Genomic DNA, 24,772 nt, shown 5'->3' with positions numbered 1-24,772 from the left:
TATCAATTCTACCAATTCTACCAATCACCATATGAACACATTTACCCTCGGTATCCTCGCACTCAGTTAAACAAGAGGAGGATCTACAACAGGCGATGCGGAGAACACTACGGAGAACATGCGGAGACAGTCATCAGCAGCAGTGACAAACAGGCCTACTCTCCACGGTCTCCACAATCCACTCAGCCAGTGCAAGAGAAGTCCACAGCAAGCAATGCGGAGAAATACGGAGAATCGCGGAGAACAAGCGGCAAAAGGCCACAGAAGAACAGGCTCAGCTCTAAGATACGTCATATGCTACGATTCCACATAAATCATTAAAGCGGAGAACACCACCACAACTGACCTGTCATCCACTCATGAAAAGCAAGAGGAGGAACTAAAAGGCAAATGCGGAGAACACTGCGGAGAACGGAAGGGAGAAACAAGCGGTAATAAGGCCACCATGTCAAGAACACGGCTCAGCTTAAGATACGTCATATGCTCTACGATTCACATAAATCATCACTCAGCAAGCGGAGAACACCACACAACGACCGTCATACCATGAAGCAAGAGGAGAACTAAACAGGCAAATCAAACCAAGCGGTAACAAGGCCACCATCGTCAAGAACACGGCTCAGCTCAAGATACGTCATATGCTCACGGTTAATAAATCATCACTAGCAAGCGGAGAAACAGCACTGGCCGTTCCACATAAACATCACAGCAAGCGGAGAACCCACCAACGGCCGATCCCAAGAGGAGCAAGAGGAGGAATACAACAGGCAAATCGGAGAACACTGCGGAGAAACCAAGCGGCAACAAGGCCACCATCGTCAAGAACACGGCTCAGCTCTAAGTTCCCACGTCAATCCACGGTTAAAATACAGCAAGCGGAGACCGAATGGCCGTAATAAATAACAGCAAGCGGAAAACCCAACGCAAAAATAAAAAAAACGGCCTGTCATCCCCCACATTGAGGACAAGAGGAGGAACTACAACAGGCAGATGCGGAGAACATGCGGAGAAACCAAGCGGCAACAAGGCCACCATCGTCAAGAACAGGCTCAGCTTAAGTTCCACGTCATATGCTCCCACGGTCCACATCAAATCATACAGCAAGCGGAGAACACCACACAACTGGCCTGTCATCCCCACGCATTAATAGTATATACTCAATAACGCACAAGAGGAGGATCTACTATCACAGAATTGGGCCTCTACAGGAGGAACATGACGATACATATTTGGACAATGAAACCGTCCGATTTACAGCTATTCATTATTCGAAAGATTTACTGCGGCAGGAGATATTTGGGATTCACACACTAATGGACGTTGTCTATTTCTTTCCGGTATTCGATACTTGCCATAAGGACGTGGCCTTTCTCTGTTTAGGGAATTATTACGGATCAATCCTCACACTAATACACCTCCTAATAGGCTTAGCGCGCTCCGCACAAGGCCTGTAAGGTCAAAACGAAGCAAGCGATCAGAGTTCGATTGACTAGGGCTAGGCAAAATTGATTGACTTAGAAACCAACTCATGAATTTAATATGGGCCTTTACTTGTTAAGTTATTAAAAGTTAGATTTCTATCGTGATATGGCATTACGGAAGTCTTTTGTAGAAGTCTCTGATAGAGCCGTTTCTGCTAGGTCTGAGAGGCTTGAAGAGCCTAGATCAAATATGTATTAGCGTCTCCGAGCTTTCTCTACTAAAGTAGATTTCTAGGTAGTAAGAATATATCTTCTTTTTATATTATAACTTAATTTATAATAATATAATAATAATACTCTAATTACTTATAAGTATTAATAGCTTATACTTATAAGTAGATTTAGTATCTTATTAATATTAATATTAACTTAGATCTCTTTCTCTAAATAACGTCTTTTTTAGATTAGTCTAGATTACGTTATTACTAATAGCTATATTAAGCTAACTTCTATCGCCTTCTTAGACACTATAATTACTACTACTTTAGCTTTTAAAAGTATCTTAACTACTCTTTATTCTGCTAGTAATCTTATACGTATTATATATTAAATTTAAGCATTTATAGAAGATATTAATCGAGCTTAAGAGATCCCTTATAAGATAGTAATTACTATTCGTTATATTACGACTATCTATATATATTCGAAGCTAGTAATTATAAGATCTAAGCAAGCATTAGAAGAGCTCTTTTCTATATATTAGAAGATAGACCTCTTATTACTTCGGCGTTCTATTAAAGCCTTCGACGATTATACGATAGATCTTAGAGCTATACTAGCTATTTAGCACTTCTTTAGACATTATAAGTCTCTCTCGATAGATAATATACTTATGCTATCACGATCTATCTCTCTACTTATCGAGCTAACTACGTAAGTAGAGTTCGCTACTATATTAATAGATAAAGCTATCTATAATCGACTAATTAGACCTTAGCTATCTACTATCATAATATAAGGATTTACAAAAGCACAGCTCGCTAAGCTACGGGCTATAATAGTAGAATTTCGTATCGTACTAGACTCACTTAGATCTTTAAAAGATCTAGAACTATTAGATAAACTAGAATTAGTTAGAAATAGCGATAATAATAGTAGTGAAGTTGATCGATTTAACTTAGATGATATTAGTTTTTTTAATTCGTTCTATAAGAGTAAGTCTGTTGATATCGCCTCGGCAATAGAATATACTAATAAGAGTACCTTCTTCTGGGATATATACGTTTTTATCGATTGAGTTAAGGATGTGATACGAGCTAAGGGTAACGTGCTACTACGATAGAACCTTTAAATCTATCTAAGAGAAACTATACTTACTTAGTTTACTACTAAGCTAACTGAGAACGATAAACGCTTAATTATTTATAATATAAATAAGTAATATCGTTTGTTACTAGCACGTTAAAAACCATCGCGTTTTTAAGATATAGTAATTCTATTATAAGAAAAGTATTCGATATAAGACGCCGCCCATTACCGAGAGCTATAAGAGTATACTTAAACTCTTATAAGAGTAGCTTAAAACGCGGATATAAGTGTAATAAAGGATTATATACTACTTATCTAAAATAAACTTAATATAAAATTTCAGCGAGATATTCTAGAGCTAGAAGCTGCTATTAATTATAATCGATTCTTAAAATCGTTTAATAAGCGAAAGTATTAATAATAAGAGTATATCAGTCGCTATTCGCGATAGGCTTTATATTCTTAATAGTAATAAAAAAAATAGATTCTTATAGATATTTATCTCGATAACTCTAATTTTAGTATTAATCTTAATCTTAAGCTTATTAGAATAACTAGTAATACTTACGCCCGTAAAAGTCTTTTATATATGGGAATGCTTACTAAAGTAATCAACGCCTCTCGATCTATTAAGGCTATCAAAGTAATTAGTAACGCTTATAAACGTATTAAAATACTTAAAAAGACGCTCGTGTCTCGCTATTAGCGCCGCTAATAAGATTATAGATTATAGCGCCTTCGATAGTAGAAGAAAACGCGTTAGATTTAAAATCGCTTAATTATTAATCGCTTCGTTTAAATAATAATAACTATTAGAATTAGAATTGAAATAGATTTTAATTATACTTATAGCGAGCGTATTAAGTAGCGGTTAAGGAAGGTAATAAGAATAAGTTAGACTTATTATAAGACTACGAAACTAGCTAAGATACTTATATCAGTTATACTTTATATTAATCTAAAATACTTAAAGTAGTATTAATAGAAAGCTTCGAGAGCTACTATAATTACGAAGTAGATAATAATTTCGCTTACGATAATTATAAAGATCTTATTAAAGGTTATTTTTTAAAGATAATATCTACTATAGACTATTAATATAAGTACTACCGATATAAGACTACCTCTCATAATAAGCTTTTTAATTATCTTCGAGAAGAGTATTAAAAAAAGTTTTTTATAAGTACTACTTCTTTTATAAGTACTAATAAGAATCTTATTATAAATACTCTAATCTTCGAGTCTAGAAAGTCTACTATAGAGCCTCTTATTATTTTCTTAGTATCTGAGTCTATATTAGAGATCGAATACACCTTTCGAAACTATTACTATATTATTACCTATATTAATTAAAAGCTAGTAAATGAGAAGAAGAAGTTTTATATTAACGCTAGCTATATTATAACTATAGCTAATTAAACTTTTATTTCTACTTCTATAAAAATTAAGAAGATAATTATTAAAATTTTAATTTAAGATTTAGAATTTAAGATTTATTATTTTAATAAATACGCGATCTTTATCTTTTATATAAAAGGCGTACTTTTAGATAGCACGCGTACCTTTACTTAGATTACTCGAGAGATCTACGTTATTAATAACCTTAAGGCTAATATACTAATCGAAGTCGATATTCTAATATTAGAATAAATAATTATTAACTTTACTATCTAATTTATTAAGATAGATAGCTATCGAGATATAATTATATCTATAAATTTATATATTCGCTCTAAGTCTATTAAGTAAATTATAAAGTTATTATCTTATATAATTCTATCTTCTTATACTACGATATAAGTATTAATAATTTATATTAACGAGCTATCGATAGATAAAAACTTACTCTTTAAATCGTAATACTTAATATCGCTAAGCTATATCGAAGGAGTCTACGCCCACATAATAAACGTATCTTTCTAAGCAGTCTAAGTAAGAAATAATATCGATCTATTCGTCGTTATTCCTTATAAGATACGACTAGACGTGCTAAGCGAATACGAATAAGATAGATACTTTTCTATCGAAGTATACTATACTAATCTCGCTATTATCGAATAGAGGAACTAGAAGATTAAGTTAATACGCGATATTATTACGATAGTAATTATTATAATAGTAGTAGTAGTACTCGACCTTTAGACTAGTCTGCGAAAGTTTACCGCGAATACCTTATCCGATAGTATAGCTATTATTATCGATTTATTTTTAAAATATATTATATTAAACGAAGTAATAATCTATAGAAAGTTTAAAGTAGTAGAATTCTTAATATATTTACTTAATAAGTATTAGAATCTTTTTATTAATTAATATTAAACGATAAATATATTAGAGAAGAAATAAATATTTATTCTCTTAAAGTTTAATATAATATCTAAATTTGTTAAGATATACTCGGTGGGATAAAAGAATAAGAAAGTTATCGATGCTACGTTTAATAAGCTATACGATTAAAGAAAAATAATGTAATCTAGATAACCTATATTATATAGCTACTTAGTTTTTATAGTTTAAAAGAATACTCTTAATAGTCGTAAGGGATATATTATAATAGATATACGCGAGCTTAATAAGATAATAGAAATAGATTCTTACTTATTATCTCTATAGTTAGAAATTATAATATTACTATTAAAATACGCGTATTTATTAACTATAGACGCCGTAGATTAATTTTATTAATTTCTTATAGCGCGTAATAATCGCTATAAATTTATAATAGTTAATTATAGAAGATAGAAAAAGTCTACTATCGCCTTAATAAGGTATAAGAGTTTTCTATTATATATTTAAAGATAGACGAATACTATACTGCGACCATTTAAAGCCTTTACGAAAGTATTTATAAATAATATCATTATCTTCTTATATACGTTATAAAAGCACCTTAGCCATCTTCGTTAGATCTTTAAGCTCTTTCGCAGTAAGCGAGTAAGCCTATCGCCTATTAAATTATTTATTAATTATTTATTAATTACTCTACTAAGCTAACGAGTTAATAAACTAGATATATTTATATCTCAAAAGAAGATTCACGTAATTATTAATCTACGATTTCTAGAAACACTGCGAGATCTCGAAATCTTCCTTAAACTTACGGGATAGCTTTATTCTTTAATTTCTTATTATACGCAACTTGCTAATCCGCTATAAGAACGAAAAATTATTCTCATCAAGAGCTTAGAAGCTGATGTTAAGAGTCCGTCACGTAAACGATCTACTACTAGAGTACTATTCTATACCCCTATCAAAGTAGAAGTAAAAGTCTTTCGTAAGCTTTAGTAAGCCTTTACTAACCTCTCTTTTCTAGTATATTACAACTCTATAAAACCTTTATTTATAGATCTAGACGCCTCTAAAAGCTTCGGATTTATTACTATAATATATTATTATAAGTAGAATTAAATTCTCGAAAGCTTAAATAAGATAGCGCGTATAGACGTTTAATTAATTATATTCTTAAGCTAGTGCTTAAATACAGCTAAGTATAATTACTAGTCTACGAAGTTAGAAGTCGCTAACATAGTATAGATCGTAAAAAAGATTCGATATATAATTAAATCTAGCTTAAAGCCGCCTATAATAGTCTACACTAACTATTTAGCTATAATTCTTATTTTTAAGCAAATTATATTTAATATTATTAGTATTAATAAACTTAATCTCCGCCTAATTTATACGTTTTAATATCTTTCGATATTTAATCTTAAGCTTCGCTATAAAATAAATAAATCTAATATCGTATCTAACGCACTATCGCGTTTACTATAGACTTTTATCACGCAATTTACGAAATCTAAGAAAGCACTCGATGCGTTATATAAGAGTATAAAATACTAGCCGAAGCCCTTAAGTATTACGCCTACCGAACCAGTAGCAATCTATTATACTACCCTTATGAAAATATTAGACGATTTTAAGTAGCGGTTAAAGCAAGATTATACTAAGGACCTTTATTAAAAGAGATTATTATAGATGTTAAAGTCTTTAATAGAGAACGCTATTGCTATTTTAGCAGCTATAAATATTACTTAAGTAGAGTCTATAAAGCGTATTCCTAGAATTCCATTTATACTAAGAGAAAGTCTTATCTATTATATCAACGACGAGAATAGATAGTATTTTAGCGTTTTACCTTCTATAGAGTAAGAGATATTCGAGCAAGCTTACGATCTATTCAACTATAGAGATTATCATAAATACTACGATCGATTATCTCATACGATTTTCATTAAACATCTATTTAAGCGCTTACGAATCTATATAGCATATTATTCTAAGTATTAACTTAATTAGATTAAGAGATATAAGCTATATAAGTCTCTTATTTCGATTATTACTCTAGCTATTTCTTTTTATATTATAGCTATAGACTTTATCGTTATCTTATCTCTTATTAAAGTAGAATATAACTATTTACTTATTATTACGTGTAAGGTTACTAAAAGAAATCTTCTAATATTAAGAAAGAAGACTTAAATTACTATTTAATAGATCGAGATAATACTTCGTACGTTATTATAATATAACTAAGGCGTATCAAGATATATTATTAGCGATCGCGACCTACGTTTTATATCTACTTTCTGAAAGGAGATCTTTAGTAGACTACACGTTAAGTTTCTAACGTCTATAGCCTATTATTTATAGACGAATAATTAATCCAAGCGAACTAACTAAATAGTAGAGATAGCCTTACGTTTTTATCTTACTGCGAATTCTAACGATAAATAGAATAAAATCTTACTATACATTTAGGCTACTTTTAATAACTCTTCGAGTAACATTATAGACCTAGCATCTAACGAATTATACTACGATTTTAAGATTAATAATGCTATAGATATATTACTTACGAATCTCTTAGTATCTACGAAAGCCTTTTATAAGCTTCGCCTAATTAAAAGAGAAGAGGCGAACGATGCTATAGTATTTTCATCTATTATTATAAAAGCAAGATACAATACGAAGTATTTAGCGCTAAATCTTAAGAAAGAGAATAACGTCTTTCTCAGACTATACCACGGATACTCGATTTTAAGTCTTTTAAATAGGAAACTCTTATAATAACGTATCGATCCCTTTAAGATTCTAGTAAAGATCGATTACTTGATATATTAATTAAAGCTATTATTAGTTATACGAATTTATTTAATAATATTAATCGCTTAGCTAGAGTTAGCTACTACTACTATAGTCGAAACTTCAGATTTATATAAGAGAAGAATTAATATAGAATCGTTATCTATTTATAACGAAGGAGATAACTTCGAAGTTAAAATAATTATAGATAAACGAATTACACGTGAAAAGCCTAAGTACTTACTATATTAGAAGGACTAGGACTACGAATACAATATATAGTATATAATCGAGGACTTATCTAATATAATAGAGCTAGTAAATAATTACGAACGTAAGCTAGCACTCATTCCACCTACTAGATAAAAGATAGATAAGAGTCGCAACAGTGGGACTGTGGGTTAGTGGGTCCATTATGAGGCCATAGCGTTGGTGGCTGTTTGATCAGCCGTTCGCTGTTGGTACCCTTGTTGGTACCCCTGTTGGTACCCCGGCAAGGGGTTGGGGACAGGTGTCCAGTACGAGCTATATAGCCACCTGTTTTGCACCTGTCAACGGCTCTTCATTCGATTTCGTCTCTGTCAGAGCCATATCATTTTTCTTTTATCAGTCATTGCGAAAGGATATTTCGACTATTTCAGCCATGCCGCCATGATCACTGCAGTCACATGGATATTTCAGCCCTATTTCAGCCCTATTGCAGCCATGCGGCCATGAGGCTACTCAGCCATTTCCAGCCATATGGAATTGTCCAGCATACCAGCTATTTGAGGCTATTGCAGTCACATAGAGATCATGCAGCTATTCAGCCATTGGAGCCATGCCAGCCATTGGAGCCATTCCAGCCATTTGCAGCCGTACGGCCATGCGACCATGCAACTACCATTTGGATACACACTTCAGCCATTCCACCTATAACTATTCACCTCAGCTATCGCAGCTACATTGATATTTCAGTTACTTCAGCTAGTAAAGCCATACGGCTATAAGGATAATCAGCTATTATAGCTATATGGTATGTAGCCATTTCAGCTAAGTCGGCTATCTCAGGCATCGCAGCTATTTGAGTATTTCAGTTATTTCAGCTATTTGAGCTATTGCAGCCATGTTGCTATTTCAGCTATTTCAGCTATTTCAGCTATTTGAGCTATTGCAGCCATGTGGCTATTTCAGCTATTTGGGCTATTGCAGCCATGTGGATGTTTTCAATCATTGCAGCTATTTCAGCTATTTCAGCTATTTCAGCTATTTCAGCTATTTCAGCTATTTCAGCTATTTCAGCTATTTCGGCTATTGCAGCCATGTGGCTATTTCAGCTATTTCAGCTATTTGAGCTATTGCAGCCATGTGGCTATTTCAGCTATGTCAGCTATTGCAGCCATGTGGATATTTCAGCTATTTCAGCTATTTGAGCTATTGCAGCCATGTGGCTATTTCAGCTATTTCAGCTATTGCAGCTATGTGTGCTATTGCAGCCATGTGGATATTTCAGCTATTTCAGCAATTTGAGCTATTGCAGCCATGTGGCTATTTCATCTATTTGAGCTATTTGAGCTATTGCAGCCATGTGGCTATTTCAGCTATTTCAGCTATTTGAGCTATTGCAGCCATGTGGCTATTTCAGCTATTTCCGCTATTTGAGCTATTGCAGCCATGTTGCTACTTCAGCTATTTCAGCTATTTCAGCTATTTGAGCTATTGCAGCCATGTGAATATTTCAGTCATTTCAGCTATTTGAGCTATTGCAGCCATGCGGATATTTCAGCTATTTGGGCTACTGCAGCCATGTGGATATTTCAGCTATTCCAGCTATTTGGGCTACCGCAGCCTTGGAGATGTCCCAGCTATTCCAGCTATTTGGGCTACCGCAGCCATGGAGAGGTCTCAACTATTCCAGCTATTTGGGCTACCGCAGCCATGTGGATATTTCAGCTATTCCAGCTATTTGGGCTACCGCAGCCTTGGAGATGTCCCAGCCATTTCAGCTATTCGGGCTATCGCAACCATGGAGATGTCCCAGTTATTTCAGCTACTTGGGCTACCGCAGCCATGGGGATATTTCAGCTATCCCAGCTATTTGGGCTACCGCAGCCATGGAGATGTCTCAGTTATTTCAGCTGTTTAGGCTATCGCAACCATAAGGGTATCTCAGCTATCGCAGCCATGGAGAACTCTCAACTATTCCACCTATTTGGGCTACCGCAGCTTTGGAGATGTCTCAGCTATTTCAGCTATTTGGGCTATCGCAGCCTTGGAGATGTCTCAGCTACTCCAGCTATTTGGGCTACCGCAGCCATGGAGAGGTCTCAGCTATTCCAGCTATTTGGGCTACCGCAGCCATGGAGAGGTCTCAACTATTCCAGCTATTTGGGCTACCGCAGCCATGCGGATATTTTAGCTATTCCAGCCATTTGGGCTATCGCAACCATAGAGATGTCCCAGTTATTTCAGCTACTTAGGCTACCGCAGCCATGAGGATATTTCAGCTATCCCAGCTATTTTGGCTACCGCAGCCTTGGAGATGTCCCAGCCATTTCAGCTATTCGGGTTATCGCAACCATGGAGATGTCCCAGTTATTTCAGCTACTTGGGCTACCGCAGCCATGGGGATATTTCAGCTATCCCAGCTATTTGGGCTACCGCAGCCATGAAGATGTCTCAGCTATTCCAGCTATTTGGGCTACCGCAGCCTTGGAGATGTCTCAGTGATTTCAGCTATTTGGGCTACCGCAGCTTTGGAGATGTCTCAGCTATTTCAGCTATTTGGGCTACCGCAGCCTTGAAGATGTCTCAGCTACTCCAGCCGTTTGGGCTATCGCAGCCATGGAGAGGTCTCAACTATTCCAGCTATTTGGGCTACCGCAGCCATGGAGATGTTTCAGCTATTCCAGCCATTTGGGCTATCGCAGCCACAGGGATATCTCAGCTATCGCAGCCATGGAGATGTCTCAGTTATTTCAGCTGTTTAGGCTACCGCAGCCATGGGGATACTTCAGCTATCCCAGCTATTTAGGCTACCGCAGCCATGAAGATGTCTTAGCTATTCCAGCCATTTGGGCTATCGCAGCCCTGGGGATGTCTCGGTCACTCCAGCTATCGGGGCTACCGCAGACATGGAGATGTCTCAGTTATTTCAGCTATGTGAGCTATCGCAACCATGGGGAGGTTTCAACTATTCCAGCTATTTGGGCTACCGCAGCCATGGGGATATCCCAGTCCAACTATCACAGTCATATTCCAGGCTACCGCAGCCATTGGGATATCCTAGCTATTCCAGCCATTTGGGCTATTGCATCGGGCGATGACGCATGCGCGTCAAAGCCTTACATCAGGTGGGAAGCCCCACCTGATGTCAGTCATTGGTAGCCATTGGTACATCAGGTGGGAAGCCCCACCTGATGTCAGTCATTGGTAGCCATTGGTACATCAGGTGGGGCTTGTACCCCGGCAAGGGGTTGGGGACAGGTGTCCAGTACGAGCTATATAGCCACCTGTTTTGCACCTGTCAACGGCTCTTCATTCGATTTCGTCTCTTTCAGAGCCATATCATTGTTCTCCCACCCACCCACACCTATGTATAGCTTCATTTTCACTCCAGGGCATGTCGCTCAGACATGGGAGTTTTTCTAGCGCTGGGGGGCTTTTCTGGGCTATTGGATGCCCAGAAAAGTCTTAGCTGCCCCAGTCTGGATATGCCCAATCATATATCTACATATCTACTTGTGCATACGTGATTTCTGTATGGCCTCACTGTTTGCGAGCACTAATACTAGAATTACGTAAGTATTATAGCCGTTTATATAAGTACTATAGCCGTCTATATAAGTACTATAATAGCTTATATAAGTACTATAGTCTACGCCTAAAAGAGAAAGAGAAAGATCGCGTAAGACTTTACTAACTAGGTAGTAATCTATATTAAACTATTCTTCGAATTAATAAAGAAAACTTCTAAAGTCTAAACGTTTGTTTCATGCATTTGCTATACTAATAAGCGTTTATTTCTTACTATTATCTCAACGAGAACGTTAACTTATTTTTTCTTCGTTAATATCTAATATAATATTATGAAAACCTTTTATAGAAGTCTCTGATAGAGCCGTTCCTACTAGGTCTAAGAGGCTTAAAGAGTCTAGATCAAATATGTATTAGCGTCTTCGAGCTTTCTCTAAAGTAGATTTCTAGATAGTAAGAATATATCTTCTTTTTACATTATAACTTAGTTTATAACATATCGTCTATATATTATTACTTATCTAATCTATATATTTAGAGTATTACTACGATATTAGTATCTTTTAACTCGTTCGCGCTAGTATTATTAATTTTTACTATTTACTACGATAGATATTATTAAAAATTCTTCTTTAAGACCTTCGCTCTCTTTAGATAATATTTTAGATTATTTAAAAGTTTTTCTAGCGCTAGAGAGTCTTTTTCGAGACTATCTACTTAATTTAGATATTTAAAAAGATCTTAGTTACTCTAGTATTAAATATATCTAATTATATATCTATATATCTATTTATATATACGTTATTTTTATATAATCTTACTATTTACGAGTATTAATTATAATAGTAGAATTATAGATTAATAGATTTATTATAAGATTATAGCGTTAATAACTATTTAATTAGTTATTTTATTATTATACGATTATATAATATACGATAGTAGAGAGATAGATAAATATAGCGAGTACTATTTATATAGCTACTATATTAGAAGTAAGCTCTTTATTTAAATTATTCTCTTTAGAGTTATATTATTATTCTCTCTTTCATTTATATTTATATATAGCTTTATTTTATTTTAGAGTATATCGCTTAGATATAAGAGTTTTTCTAGCGCTAGAGAGTCTTTTTCGAGGTTATCTACTTAGTTTAGATATTTAAAAAGGTCTTAGCTACTCTAGTATTAAATATATCTAATTATATATCTATATATCTACTTATACATGCGTTGTTTCTATATGACCTTACTATTTGCGAGCACTAACCCCGCATCCTATTCAAAATCAACTTCTAAGACTACTTATATTCGCCTCTATTTCGCCCATCCGTATATTATGAATATCATCGAGTATACTACGACGGTTGCAGACAAGAAGAGGCGTATTTTCGCCACCTTCCCAGCTGTCTATAAGCGTATCCCTATCAGTAGCGAGGTTTTTCCTATTAAGGATACTACAATCCTATAGACTACGTCTTAAGAACTTATTAGCAACTCAGCTAAAAAAGCCTAATCTCGAGGATGTCTACGCTTAACAGCTAGATACCCCTATTTAAATCTAAATACCAACCCGTAGGGCCCCCGTAGAGGCTGCTGCTAACAAGACTAGTCTTATACGTAAGAATTTACTATAGTAACTAATTATAGCGTTAGAACTTATAGTCTTTCTAGAATTATAATAAAAGTTATCGCTGGAAATCTATACTATAAGGTCTCCCTCACTCGTTAAGGTGTAACGTCCTATTTGGATATTTATACCGTGGAATGAAAGAAATATCGACAATGCACCCACCAGTCAGATATCCACTATGCCAAGGCCTATGCCAAGCCGGGTGGCTGCGGGTATAGCCGGTAGCCACATTAGTGTGGACGGGGGACTGTCGGAGGGGGACTGTCCGAAGATAAGTTGCCCACTCTGCGGGTATGCCGTCGTTGACTGATAAGCCATAGGGAAAAGAGAGGTCATGGATCCTTCTCCAGCTGCCGTCATGCTTCGGAACTAAACCCAATGGCGAGCACACGAAGCGAGGCCCCCGACCGATGTCTACCTTATCCAACCGGCCCTGCTGTAGCTGATTTTGAAAGACCGCCGTCAGAATATCCGGTGCGGCGAGGGCTGAAAGATGATTCGAATTGTGGTGGGCACACGGGGATTTCAAAAAAGCCCGCACACGCCAAGACATCCCCTTATTTTAGCGATTTCGAAATGGATAAGATTGCTTGGCAAAAAAAATCGCGCCCCCCCTCCGGCTTTGCCACCAAAAATCCAAAAAATCCAAAAAAAAATCATGTTTTTCTTATCTAAATTTATGAATATTAATTATTAAGAAGTCTTTTCTATATAAAATCTAGTTTATTTAACAAGTTCTATTAGTTTTTTTTTGTCAAGTTTTTTTAAATTGAATTTTTATTTTTATTAAGTAAAGTGACGAAGTGAACGTACTCTTCTATACAAAATCAAGGTTATCAAAAAGATTCTCTTAAAATTAATCTGAAAAAAAAAGTAATAGAATTAATAAATCAGTATAACTTTAATATAAATAAGATTAATGAATAATAAAAATTCATGAATCTAGATAAGAAAAACATGGTTTCTTCTGAATTTTTATATATTTTTGATAGCAAAGTCGGAGGCTGGGCGCGATTTTTTTTGCCAAGCAATCTTATCCATTTCGAAATCGCTAATTTTACTCTTTGAAATAACTCCATCAATATTATCTTTACAAAATATATTTTATAATGAGAATTATTGTTTCCGATATAATCTTTAACATATATAGCGAAAGCCTTTTGTTATGACCACTCGTTGACAAGTTATAATAGATTTGTAGATTTTGAGATATGTAGGCTTTTTTGAAACCCCCGTAATAGGCTATGTGAGGGTCTCGATATTCGATTTTGGCCGAAGTATAGCCAGTAGCGCCTTGGCATGAGAGAAGTCCGAGCTGTAATCTCTCGAGTAGCTCGTTAAGAGTCTTAGCGAGCTAGTTACGTATATATAGTAACTATAGTAATAGTTAGTATTCTTATTCTCACGCATTACACATATATAGGGCGTATAGGTATGAAGGTATCAAGTGGTTGGGCCGTCTCGACGCCGGGATAACACCTGAATAGAGGCCTGAACAGACGTATTCGTACCCCAGCGCCGAGAAAACTCCCATGCCTATGATATAGACCTGGAGTGAAATGATAGCTAGCTATGTACAGGCGTGGGTGGATGGGACAAAAAGTATGCAATGGCTCTGAAAGAGACGAAATCGAATGAAGAGCCATTGATAGGTGCAAAACAGGTGGCTATATAGCTCGTACTGGACACCTGTCCTCAACCCCTTACCGGGGTATTAATAGGGGTACCAATAGGGGTACCAACAGAGGTACCAACAGGGGTACCAACAGAGCCATAATGTCATGTGACCTACTTAACCCTAGTCCCACTGTGGCGAATAGCCGGGCTGATGTCCAGTAGTAGAAAATTAGTTTATTCTACTGAAATCACATCTGATAGCAATACGGTTCGAAGCCTTATTGGACGGCTGCGTGATGTCTAAATTCGACCTTGATAAGTAAAAGAGGTAAATTATAAATTCATATTCTAAAACCATACTTCTAATTATATTTTCATATCTCAATAGGGTATGAATCGGTAATTTGTCATTGCTTGGGGTATGAAAATGTAGTTTATCATAGTGGGCTGAGGTTAGGTCTTCGGGGGCTGCGAAATTAGCCCGGACCGGCCTCGGGAGCTTCGAACTGAAGACCTCTAGAGTTCGCCGTGTAACTTGTCGAAACCTCGCTTCGAGGCTAAGGCGAGCTCTTAAATTCTCAACTCACCTCAATCCGCGATAAATTTAGGGTTCAATTTTCTAGGGGCTTCTTTAGGGGCGTTGAACGCCGGGTACTCAAAGACGTATTTTAAAAAATTACAAATTCATACCCCAAAGAATAGTAAATTACATTTTCATACCTTAAGATTTAGTAAAGGGGTATGAAAATGTAATTATGGGTATGAATTTGTAAGAATTTAAGGTTTTAGGGTATAAATTTATAATTTACCCTAAGCAAAAGGTGGACATCATTCGATATCGATTCTGGACGCGGCCCAGTCAGCGTGGCGATCTTATCGAGATATGGCCCCCACGCATCCCAGCCACCGTGCTTCTTCTGGCCTCGGAGAGGTTTTGAAGAATCAATCCATCTATTCTACACATTACATACCTGGTATTTTAACAGATCTTACCGTCATCTGACGTAACATAGCGACCCAGTGGGCGGAAATCCGCTTCTTCACATCGTCCTCCCACTCCGCAGTCCCAGTCTCAAGCTCGTAGAATTTCGCCTTAATTTCATCGAGGACCTCACGAATGTCCAGCATATGTTTGCTGGGACCGTCGGGTTCGTCATAGATATCCTTGATGACGTACTCTTTGGTGGTCCTCTCGTAGGTCTCAAGGCCACCTTCTTCAAACATGTAGGCCCACCTCTTCCAATCAGCATCTGCGAATGCGTTATTCATGGGATTAAACTGCCAGAGATGAGAGTACGGTAGCCGATATTGCCGGTAAAAAACGCAGGTACACGAGAGTTCGTCGTTTAGGTTACGTGGAATTTCATCTAACTTGATTAACAATAGGATAATTGAACAACGAAGTACGCACCTTCGTCTTAGGCCTCCATCGCCTTTTTCCAACTTATCTTCGAACAGTCCCCCTTCAACAGTTCCCCCGTCCACACTAATGCAGCGTTTCGCGCACGATCTACACATTAAGCTTTTAACCTCCGAGTTAGATAAAAGACCACCTCAGCTCTATCTATGAATTGCTTATTAGTATATTAGTATATAGAATAGAATAAGATAGGGCTGAGCTAAAAAACCTTGAATTTGTATGTGCAGCTACTGGCCGGAAAGGTATGGGATTTTTTAAACTTAGAATTTTTTAACTTTTATCTCTTTTCTTTGAAAATTTATATCTTTATATTCTATTTATAGAATCTTAAAATTTAAAAGCCCTATAACGAGGCTAGTCTATTTTATACGAGATGATTTTAAAATACGATAATTTATATATAAAATATCGAGTGGAATTGAAAATATTCTATGAAAATTGTCTAAATTACGCTTTTTAATTAGATACCACGAGTAAATAAATTAGCGTTCATAACTATTAAAATCTTTCTTTCTACTTTTAATCTTTTAATAACTTTACTATCTTCTATTAAAATTTAATAATTATTTTTTTAAATTATAGAGCGCAATTTGCACTTATTAAATATAAAAAAATCTTAAAATTTGGTCTTATAATTCTTCAAAGGTAAGGAATTCAAATATCGCTTATCAAAGATCGCTCACCAAAGACCGCTCACCAAAGACCGCTCATCAAATTTACTCGACAGCCCTGATTAAAAAAAACGGTTATGAATTTAATTCATAGGCCTTTACTCGTCAGTATATATAACAGAATAAGGTAGGGCTGAACTAGAAAACCTTGAATTTGTATGTGCAGCCAATCATCAATTCGGGGTTATTACGCCTTTTAGCTAGACTGACTAAGTCAGCCCGCTAGCCCTCCCGAGCTGCCTCATCAAAAATTTGTGTGTAGAAGTTTTACACTCTAAAATAACCAGCTCCCTACGGATACTATTTCTTCATAATTTCGTAAATTATAGAGCTCAGTGTGCGCTTTCTAACGCTGTAAAAATAATGAAGTTTGGCCTACTATTAGTGGATTAAATTGACATTCAAATATCGTAGTCACACCAAACGCGTCCGGGATCGGTTAATAATCTGTGTAGCCATATTTCTTCTACGATTCTACCAATCCACCAATTATGAATACATTCGCCCTCGATACCCCTCGCCCAAATGTTGCTGAGTATCTAAGGCACGTATCCCTTCCGCCCGTCTTTTGAACCCCTTACTGACGCCCTCAGGCCACCCCTCGGAACGGATTCACAAGCAGTCAACACTACCTACCCTATCAGCTCAGCAATCCACTCAGTCAGATCGTCAGCCAGTCACTCAGTCATCCACTCAGTCAGCCACTCAGCTAGCCACTCAGTCTGATACTCTATAAGAGGAGGAGCAAGAGGAGGAACTACAACAGGCAAATGCGGAGAACACTGCGGAGAACACTACGGAGAACACTGCGGAGAAACCAAGCGGCAACAAGGCCACCATCGTCAAGAACACGGCTCAGCTCTCCAAGATCCCACGTCATATGCTCTCCACGGTTCCACATCAAATCATCACTCAGCAAGCGGAGAACACCACTGCAACTTGGCCTGTCATCCCCACTGCATTGATATGGTACATCACTGCAATAACGTCACAAGAGGAGGATCTACTGCGACGATCACAGCCAATTAGGCCTCTACAGAAATTCCCGTGGCCATGAGACCCGCTGACGGTCTTACCTTTGGGTAGGCGACACCACTAATAGGATGACTGAGTGTCTTTTCCAGTGAGGGCGTTATTGGGCTTATTGCTACCTAGAAATTGTCTATCAACGGCCATTACTGCTCAAACTCCTCGGGTGTCCAACAGATAGGCGTGTTGAAAAAGAAAGGCAACTTCATCATTGTCGATAGCTTCGAGGCTACTCGCCACAGTGGGACTGGGGGGTTAGTGAGTTTTATGATATAGCCCAGTTTCAGGTACCCTGTTAGGGGTAGGAGACACCTGTTCGCTACGAGCTGCATATCCACCTATTTTGCACCTGGCAATGGCTTTTCATTCGATTTCGTCTCTTTCAGAGCCATTGCATACTTTAATCTGTCATTGCGAAGGCCATTTCGGCTATTCTAGCCATACGGCTATTCAGCTATTCAGCTATTCAGCTGGGCAAATTACCGAATCATACCCCGAAAGTACGAAACCTTACCGAATCATACCCCTAATTACCGAATCATACCCCTCCACCAAAATCCACCCAAATATGGGGTATGATTCGGTAATTTGCCATTGCTTGGGGTATGATTTGATGAGGGTCTTAAATAATAGCTTCCTGATATGAGAGAGTTTAATGAAGATAATGGTAGCGGTAAGCTTACTGAGCTCACATTTAGTAGTAGTCGTCGACTTGATTATTGATAACGGTGGTATTTACGCTGCGTAACGGGGCGGGTTCGGGGCGGAGTTCGGGGCGGGGGTTCGGGGCGGGGTTTGACCCCCGAAGCTTACCCCGCCCCGTTGCGCAGCGTAGTAGGAATTATTCCTTCGGGGGCCTTACGGGGCCCGACGGGACCCGAATAGGGGTGTCTACAGCGTGAAGTGCGGACACCCCCGGGCTCGAAATTTCGCCCACTCGGCTTTCGTCTGATGTTTTTAGGCTAATAGAATTCTCATCAAATGCGATCGGAGAAACTCCCTTATTTCTATGATCGAATAAGTCAGATCGCGGATTATCTCCTTCGTAGTTTGAGGCCACTTTGACAACTTACCGAATCATACCCCATATTTAGGTGAAATTTGATGTAGGGGTATGATTCAGTAATCAGTATATATAAAAGAATAAGGTAGGGCTGAGCTTGAAAACCTTGAATTTGTATGTGCAGCCAATCATCAATTCGGGTTCGCTACGCTTTTTGGCTAGACCGGCTGACTCATCGCGGGTAAATAAATTAGCGTCCGCAACCATCAAAATCTCGCCCTCCCACGCCTCCCTCATCAAAAAAATAGGTATACATTATTGACACATAGAATTACTTTTTTGTTTTCTATTAAAATTTTAAGATTTTTTCTTTAAATTTTGAAGCGCTGTTTGTGCTTTCCGAATTTTTAAGAATTTTAAAATTTAGTCTTATAATTATTAAAGCGCAAGGAATTCAAATATCGCTCACCAAAGTTCGCTCACTAAAGATCGCTCACCTACTTACTCGATAGCCCTAATCAAAAAAATGATTATGAATTTAATTCATAGGCCTTTACTCGTTAGGGGTATGATTCCGTAAGGATCCATACTTTTGGGGTATGAATCGGTAATTTGCCCCTCGCTTAGCCGATCCTTAATATCTTGCCTTAGTATTTCAAAATGCCTCCCAATCGACGCAGTCAGAGGTCCCCCCCCCCCACTACCGACCTCCCCTCCGACCAGACAGTCCAAGAGGCCTAAGAAGGCGTTCTCCCGTACCCAAGCGATTGCTAAGAATAGCCAGCCGGGCCCTAGCAACAGTCAGCCAAGCGCAGCTACCCCCGCTCCCAGACCTAAAAGCCCTCGTACCAAAGCCGGTCGACAAGTTATGAGGCGAACATGAGGGAGTTAAATAGAGCTCTTAATGAGTGCGATATTCAGATAGATTTTGAAGACTAAACTACATTTACTACTACTACTACTACCCCAGAGTTATTAAGGCCTTCGCCTATCGCCATTAAGACTTAAATACCTTCAAGTCTGCCTTAAAGCCTCTGACTAAAGCATCAGGAACCCCCAATTATATAGCAACACGATATATAGTAGAGGAAGGTGGTAGAATGCGATATAGGAGAAGATTCATCTATTCAGTACTACTTTTGATAGTGTGTGTGTGATTTTCTCAGTGCCAAGTATTCCAACGTTTTCTGCACACGCTAATACTGCCAAGAACCTTCTCGCCACAGCTTGACTGGGGGCTAGTGAGGGAGAGGCACAGCACACTTATGGCAGGATAGCCGAGATTGCCATATTAAAAGAGCCTTAAATAGGCGGTGTTCCCCCCCGTTTTTTGCTCTTCATTCTTGTTCCTCTCGTCGCAAGAAGAGGTTTTTACACTTTTCCCACCCACCCGCGCCTTGTTTTTTAGCGTTTTCTTGTACTTAGACTCCAGGTCTTCTACCTTACGTAGAGGGAGTTTTCCTAGGGCTGAGCTGCATAGTGGACCGCTGTCTGCGTGCGGCTGGGCCTTAGGACCCAGCCAATCATCATTTAGAACTCATTTGTGCGTGTAGTTTTCATGGGACGTTACGCGAGACAGCACTAGGCCGCGAAAATGCTAAGGTACTGGAATCACCAGAAATCGAAGCCGAGTTGAACCTGGAAAATAGCGACAACATTCCCACGTACAATGAATTGGCAGAACGAACTGATCGTATCGGTGTACAAAGACCGCTAGTAGGGGAGGATATTAACAATAGTCTTCAGCGAGACACTATCATACGAGGCCGAAAGAAGGCCGTGCAAGCTCGCCAGGTGGTGAAAAAGACTGCGCGACGACTTACCCCGGCAGCCAGCAATCCCGCAGCTAACAAGGTACCAACTTTGGCGATACCTATTCAGGTACCTAGACCACCGCCTTGGAGAGGACCAATACCGAGGACCAATACCAACCATCTCGTCGCGGGATTGAGCAAAACTGCAACCCCCCTTGCCGGCAACTCTACAAACACCTTCGAAGGGATTCGTAGAGAGCAAGGGAGATGGTATGACAGACTCGGGAGATGACCGAGAGAGCTTGATAGATGTTGGGGATGGGTTTGAGATGGATTAGGGAGCTTAGGAGAGTGAGTCGAGATGATCGTGAGACCGCCAGAGTACTGGTGGGGATGTTGTGAGACCTGCTGGGGATGAGTGGAAAGCTTCGAGAGAGAGTTCGCGCGATAGGAAAAGGGATACCTGCAGAGAAGCTATCTGTTTCGAAGTCGAGAAAGACTCGTAAGAGGAAAGGTAAAGCTCGGGGGGGAAAGGTAGCGGCAGAGAACCTATCTGTTACGGATCAGTCTGTTAGTGTGCGAGAGCGTGCGGGTACGAAAGATCATAAATTGCGAGAGGGTCCGCAAGAGAGCACTAGAAAGAAGTTGGGAGAAGGAAAGTCCTTGATAGCATGATGCTATCTAGTTCTAGTTACATGATCGCACCTAAGGAAAGTGTCTTGTGGAGCTGTTGTTAAAGCTCGCCATGAGAAGAAAAATAAAACCACTTGCTATCCACTACTGCTCGCCACGAACCCGAAAATCGAACCAAGACCTCAGCTCACTCCGACTCCTCCTTAACCTCGTCTTCGTCGCCCTGGTCTGCACTGCCGGAAGAGGTGTTGCGAGCGCTGCTACGGCTCGAGTGACGACCGCGGCCACGAGCAGCCAAAGCAGACACAGGCTCGTTGCGGGCAAGCCGACGAGCTCTGTTGCAAAGGCGCGCAGTAAGAAGCGCAGCTCTCTCAGCCACTTCCAGGATATCCAGGGAATTGTCGTAGTCGCGGCCTACAGGCAGCGCGAAGCCCTCCATCATGTGTTGTTGCGGAACCGCAGGAGCGCGTGAAGGCTCGTCTATCTCATGTTAGATAAATCTCGCCGCGAGCTATGTCGAACAAACAATGATGACTTACGGAAAGTGCATCGACTACCTTGACCACCCCAATAACAACAGGTACATGCGCTATTCAGGTCGCTCGTATCAATCAACACGCAATCTAGGAAGGGGCCGCCGCCTCTCTGACAGCTCTCGCAAGGGGTCGCGGCAAGGTAACCACGAATGTGTGCGGTCATGGCTTCAGAATAGCTATGGTGATTGCCGCCGGTGATTCCGCGAGAGGCCCGCCACCGAATGAGGGTTTGCGTGACTGGTAGTGAGTAGATGGACCGAAGCTTTTTGGTGTCCGCCTGAAGCAGGGCCACCTCGGAAGCGGTCGGTTGCATTGGTGCTACGGTAACATCGGGTTAGCAAAGGCTTCGCAGCAGAGTTGCAGACTTACCGCGAGCTGGTTTGGCCAAGGCCGCACGCGGAGTCGTGAAATCTTCAGGTTCAGAGTCCACTCCGGTCCACTTCTGAGGAAGTGGTGGCTTCGTGCGAGCTTTGCTCGAAGTCGTAGTAGCAGCATCCGAGGACTGACGTAGGTCTCGTGACTGCTTACGACGAAGCTTCTTCGACTGACGGCGGCGTTCTTTCTGGGCTGGAGTCATCTTGGCCGAGTCCTTCTCATAAGGCTGGAACGGGTCGAAGCTGCCAGGTTCTCTAGGGTCTTTACCGCCGCCGCCGATGGTAGCTTGACCCAGCTGATCTCGCAGAGTAGCGGAGGTGGAGGAGGTTGCCATGATGAGAAAAAAGGGTCGTGAGGAGCTGTTACGAGCCTTGGTGAGAGATTTGAAGGTTCGCAAGCAAGAACAAAGTGAGTTGGGGGAGGTACAGTGGGATTTGGAGTGAGAAGTTGCTGGAAGCACTGATGATGATGATTTGGTGATGTCGCTGTCGTACGAAGATGTGATGCAGAGTTTGGAGCTCGTAAAGATCTTGTCGTTAGAGGAGCGAGGGTGAAGAAGATTGAAGGAGAAAGAAGAGGAGCGAGAGGGCGGTGAAATACCCGCCGCTGCCTGACTACACTAGTCCTTTTACGATCTCACCACCTTGCTGTAAGAATCATTCACTTCACGCCATACTCACTTTACGTATCTACTCACGGTTCTCTATCGGTGGGGACGGCCTGCTACGCCTTCTCCGCTTTGGACCTACTAGGCTTCGATTAGCTGCGGGCGAGTTCGCTACGAACCAGAAGAAGGGGTATCTAGGAGGACACTTGGATTTCAATCTTGCTACGAGAATTGACGGTGTCGTGGTGTCTTCGCTGGTACGAAAAAGTCTAGTAGGGGAGGATGTAATCTCAGGGATTACTCGTGACGAGTGGCAGACATGACGTTGCAACAGCTCCGATCAGTGAGGTTGGTAATTAAGCATTCGGTGCATTCGACTTCCATTGAACGTTAAAGCAAGATATGCTTACCATTTGGCTGTCAGTTTCGATCGTGTAACACTTCGTCGAATACTGCACGGGAAAGTTGGTCGCGCACTGACGTCTATCGTAAATCTGCAGATCAGTCTCTCAGATTTCCAGGCAAGAAGGAGAGAATGGGCCATCCGAATCCCTGAGCGGCTCCATTGACAGCGGCATCGCAATATCTCAATACTGCAGAGCGCGTTCAAAGGACCTCCAACCTTTACAAGAAGCAGCAACAACCACATGTATAGTCATAAGCTCCCGGGATGGAATTTGGATGGTCCTAGTCCTCATATCCACATTGCGAACCTCGTTGAAGACCGGAAAACTCCACCGAAGTCCTGGACCCTTCTCTCCAAAATACTTTCCCGAACGGAAGACTACTCCTCTTTTGTAGTATTCGATCACCGTGAAGGAGCTTCTTTTTGGAGGTGAGGCACCAGGCTTAGCACGAGCTGTTGAGGCGTAGCGTAGGTAGGACAGCATCAAAATGTAGAAGGAACTGTTCAATGAACAGATTAGAAGGGCGTCAACGTTGGTGATTTGCCGGGAAAACGGAAAACTGCCCGTGATGCCGCCATGATGCAAGAGTAATCAATAGCCTTAAGGTGGGTTGATAGGCAAAGGATCAGCTAATAACATTGGAAGAATATTGTCAAAAATTGGTACTTAAAAGGGCACTAGAAAGAAAACCTGGTTACACGCAGTAGTAATAGTGATGTTGAACCTTCTGGGTCATGAGATGTTGCTGTGGTTACCTCAAGACTTGCTCACAGAAATCCGATCTGACCCGGAAATACTCATTATCGTGGCCCACGAAATTTCGAAAATGCATAAATTTGCAGGCTTGAACCCTTACTTCCACATCTTTATAACACTGCAAGCGTTCCATATCGAAAGATTGAACGAAATGTTGGTAGTACCATCCCTTGGTCGAGTTGTCTTGAAAATCCCGCCAACCGTAGCATTGCGCTGCCCAAGGTCCTTAAGCTCATGGCCACATGCTCCGACCAGAGCTGTACAAGATCGAAGCAATACAGCAAAACCTTCCTCTGGCGCAGCGGCAGTGTATCCAACCGTGCTCTCTGTCGAGTCAGAACACGAGTCCGAAATACCGAGTGCGACCGTCTTGTCCAAGCTTAACCTCTTCGGCTTATGGCGCGACGAGCCCGAAACTAAGGGAACCGACTACCAATTGAGCAGACACCTAACCCGACGAGCCCAAGAAGGCCGGCGACGGCAGGGACTCCGAGTGCCGCCTAAGGAAAATAATGGCGGCACAGCCACTCAAGTTCCTGTGGGCGAAGGCGGCTTGGGAGTTTGGTTATCTCAGGAGTATGCTGAGCAGGAGGAGAATGGCACCGAGAAAGAAGGTAGAGTGGTAGAAGAAGGAGGTTCACGGAGTGATGGGCAGATAGCAGATAGCTATGGCGGGGACAGGGGTGATAATGGCGGTGGATATTATGGCGGAAGCGGTAGAGGCGGCGGTGGTGATGGTAATAGGCACAATGAGGATCAAATTTGTACTTGAGGACGGGGACTGG

The 24,772-nt window shown here is 39.9% G+C and overlaps 6 protein-coding genes across 6 annotated transcripts; 4 read left to right on the top strand and 2 right to left on the bottom strand.

The window, feature by feature from the left end:
* Positions 1-9,599: 9,599 nt before the first annotated feature.
* HO173_012238 (uncharacterized protein) lies at positions 9,600-10,289 on the top strand (the record flags this gene model as incomplete). Its single annotated transcript, XM_037314110.1, has 1 exon — positions 9,600-10,289. The coding sequence occupies one exon, from the start codon at positions 9,600-9,602 to the stop codon at positions 10,287-10,289; it is 690 nt and encodes a 229-aa protein (XP_037158989.1).
* A 5,470-nt stretch (positions 10,290-15,759) lies between these two features.
* On the bottom strand, positions 15,760-16,065 carry HO173_012237 (uncharacterized protein; the record flags this gene model as incomplete). The annotated part of the gene is made up of 1 exon (XM_037314109.1): positions 15,760-16,065. The coding sequence occupies one exon, from the start codon at positions 16,063-16,065 to the stop codon at positions 15,760-15,762; it is 306 nt and encodes a 101-aa protein (XP_037158988.1).
* Positions 16,066-17,378: 1,313 nt separating this feature from the next.
* Positions 17,379-17,944, top strand: HO173_012236 (uncharacterized protein; the record flags this gene model as incomplete). The annotated part of the gene is made up of 3 exons (XM_037314108.1): positions 17,379-17,435; positions 17,481-17,583; positions 17,625-17,944. The coding sequence occupies 3 exons, from the start codon at positions 17,379-17,381 to the stop codon at positions 17,942-17,944; spliced, it is 480 nt and encodes a 159-aa protein (XP_037158987.1).
* A 2,569-nt stretch (positions 17,945-20,513) lies between these two features.
* HO173_012235 (uncharacterized protein) lies at positions 20,514-20,965 on the top strand (the record flags this gene model as incomplete). The annotated part of the gene is made up of 2 exons (XM_037314107.1): positions 20,514-20,521; positions 20,569-20,965. 2 exons carry the CDS (start codon positions 20,514-20,516, stop codon positions 20,963-20,965), a joined length of 405 nt encoding a protein of 134 aa, XP_037158986.1.
* Positions 20,966-21,493: 528 nt separating this feature from the next.
* Positions 21,494-22,551, bottom strand: HO173_012234 (uncharacterized protein; the record flags this gene model as incomplete). Its single annotated transcript, XM_037314106.1, has 3 exons — positions 21,494-21,786; positions 21,846-22,160; positions 22,212-22,551. 3 exons carry the CDS (start codon positions 22,549-22,551, stop codon positions 21,494-21,496), a joined length of 948 nt encoding a protein of 315 aa, XP_037158985.1.
* Positions 22,552-23,946: 1,395 nt separating this feature from the next.
* Positions 23,947-24,759, top strand: HO173_012233 (uncharacterized protein; the record flags this gene model as incomplete). The annotated part of the gene is made up of 1 exon (XM_037314105.1): positions 23,947-24,759. One exon carries the CDS (start codon positions 23,947-23,949, stop codon positions 24,757-24,759), a length of 813 nt encoding a protein of 270 aa, XP_037158984.1.
* Between the last annotated feature and the right edge of the window lie 13 nt (positions 24,760-24,772).

Source organism: Letharia columbiana, assembly GCF_014066305.1.
Source record: "Letharia columbiana isolate WasteWater2 chromosome Unknown Sc0000076_s0, whole genome shotgun sequence".
In the NCBI taxonomy this organism is placed as follows: Eukaryota; Fungi; Ascomycota; class Lecanoromycetes; order Lecanorales; family Parmeliaceae; genus Letharia; species Letharia columbiana.
Note: the sequence above shows the minus strand (reverse complement) of the source record. Positions and strands in the feature narration are given on the sequence as shown.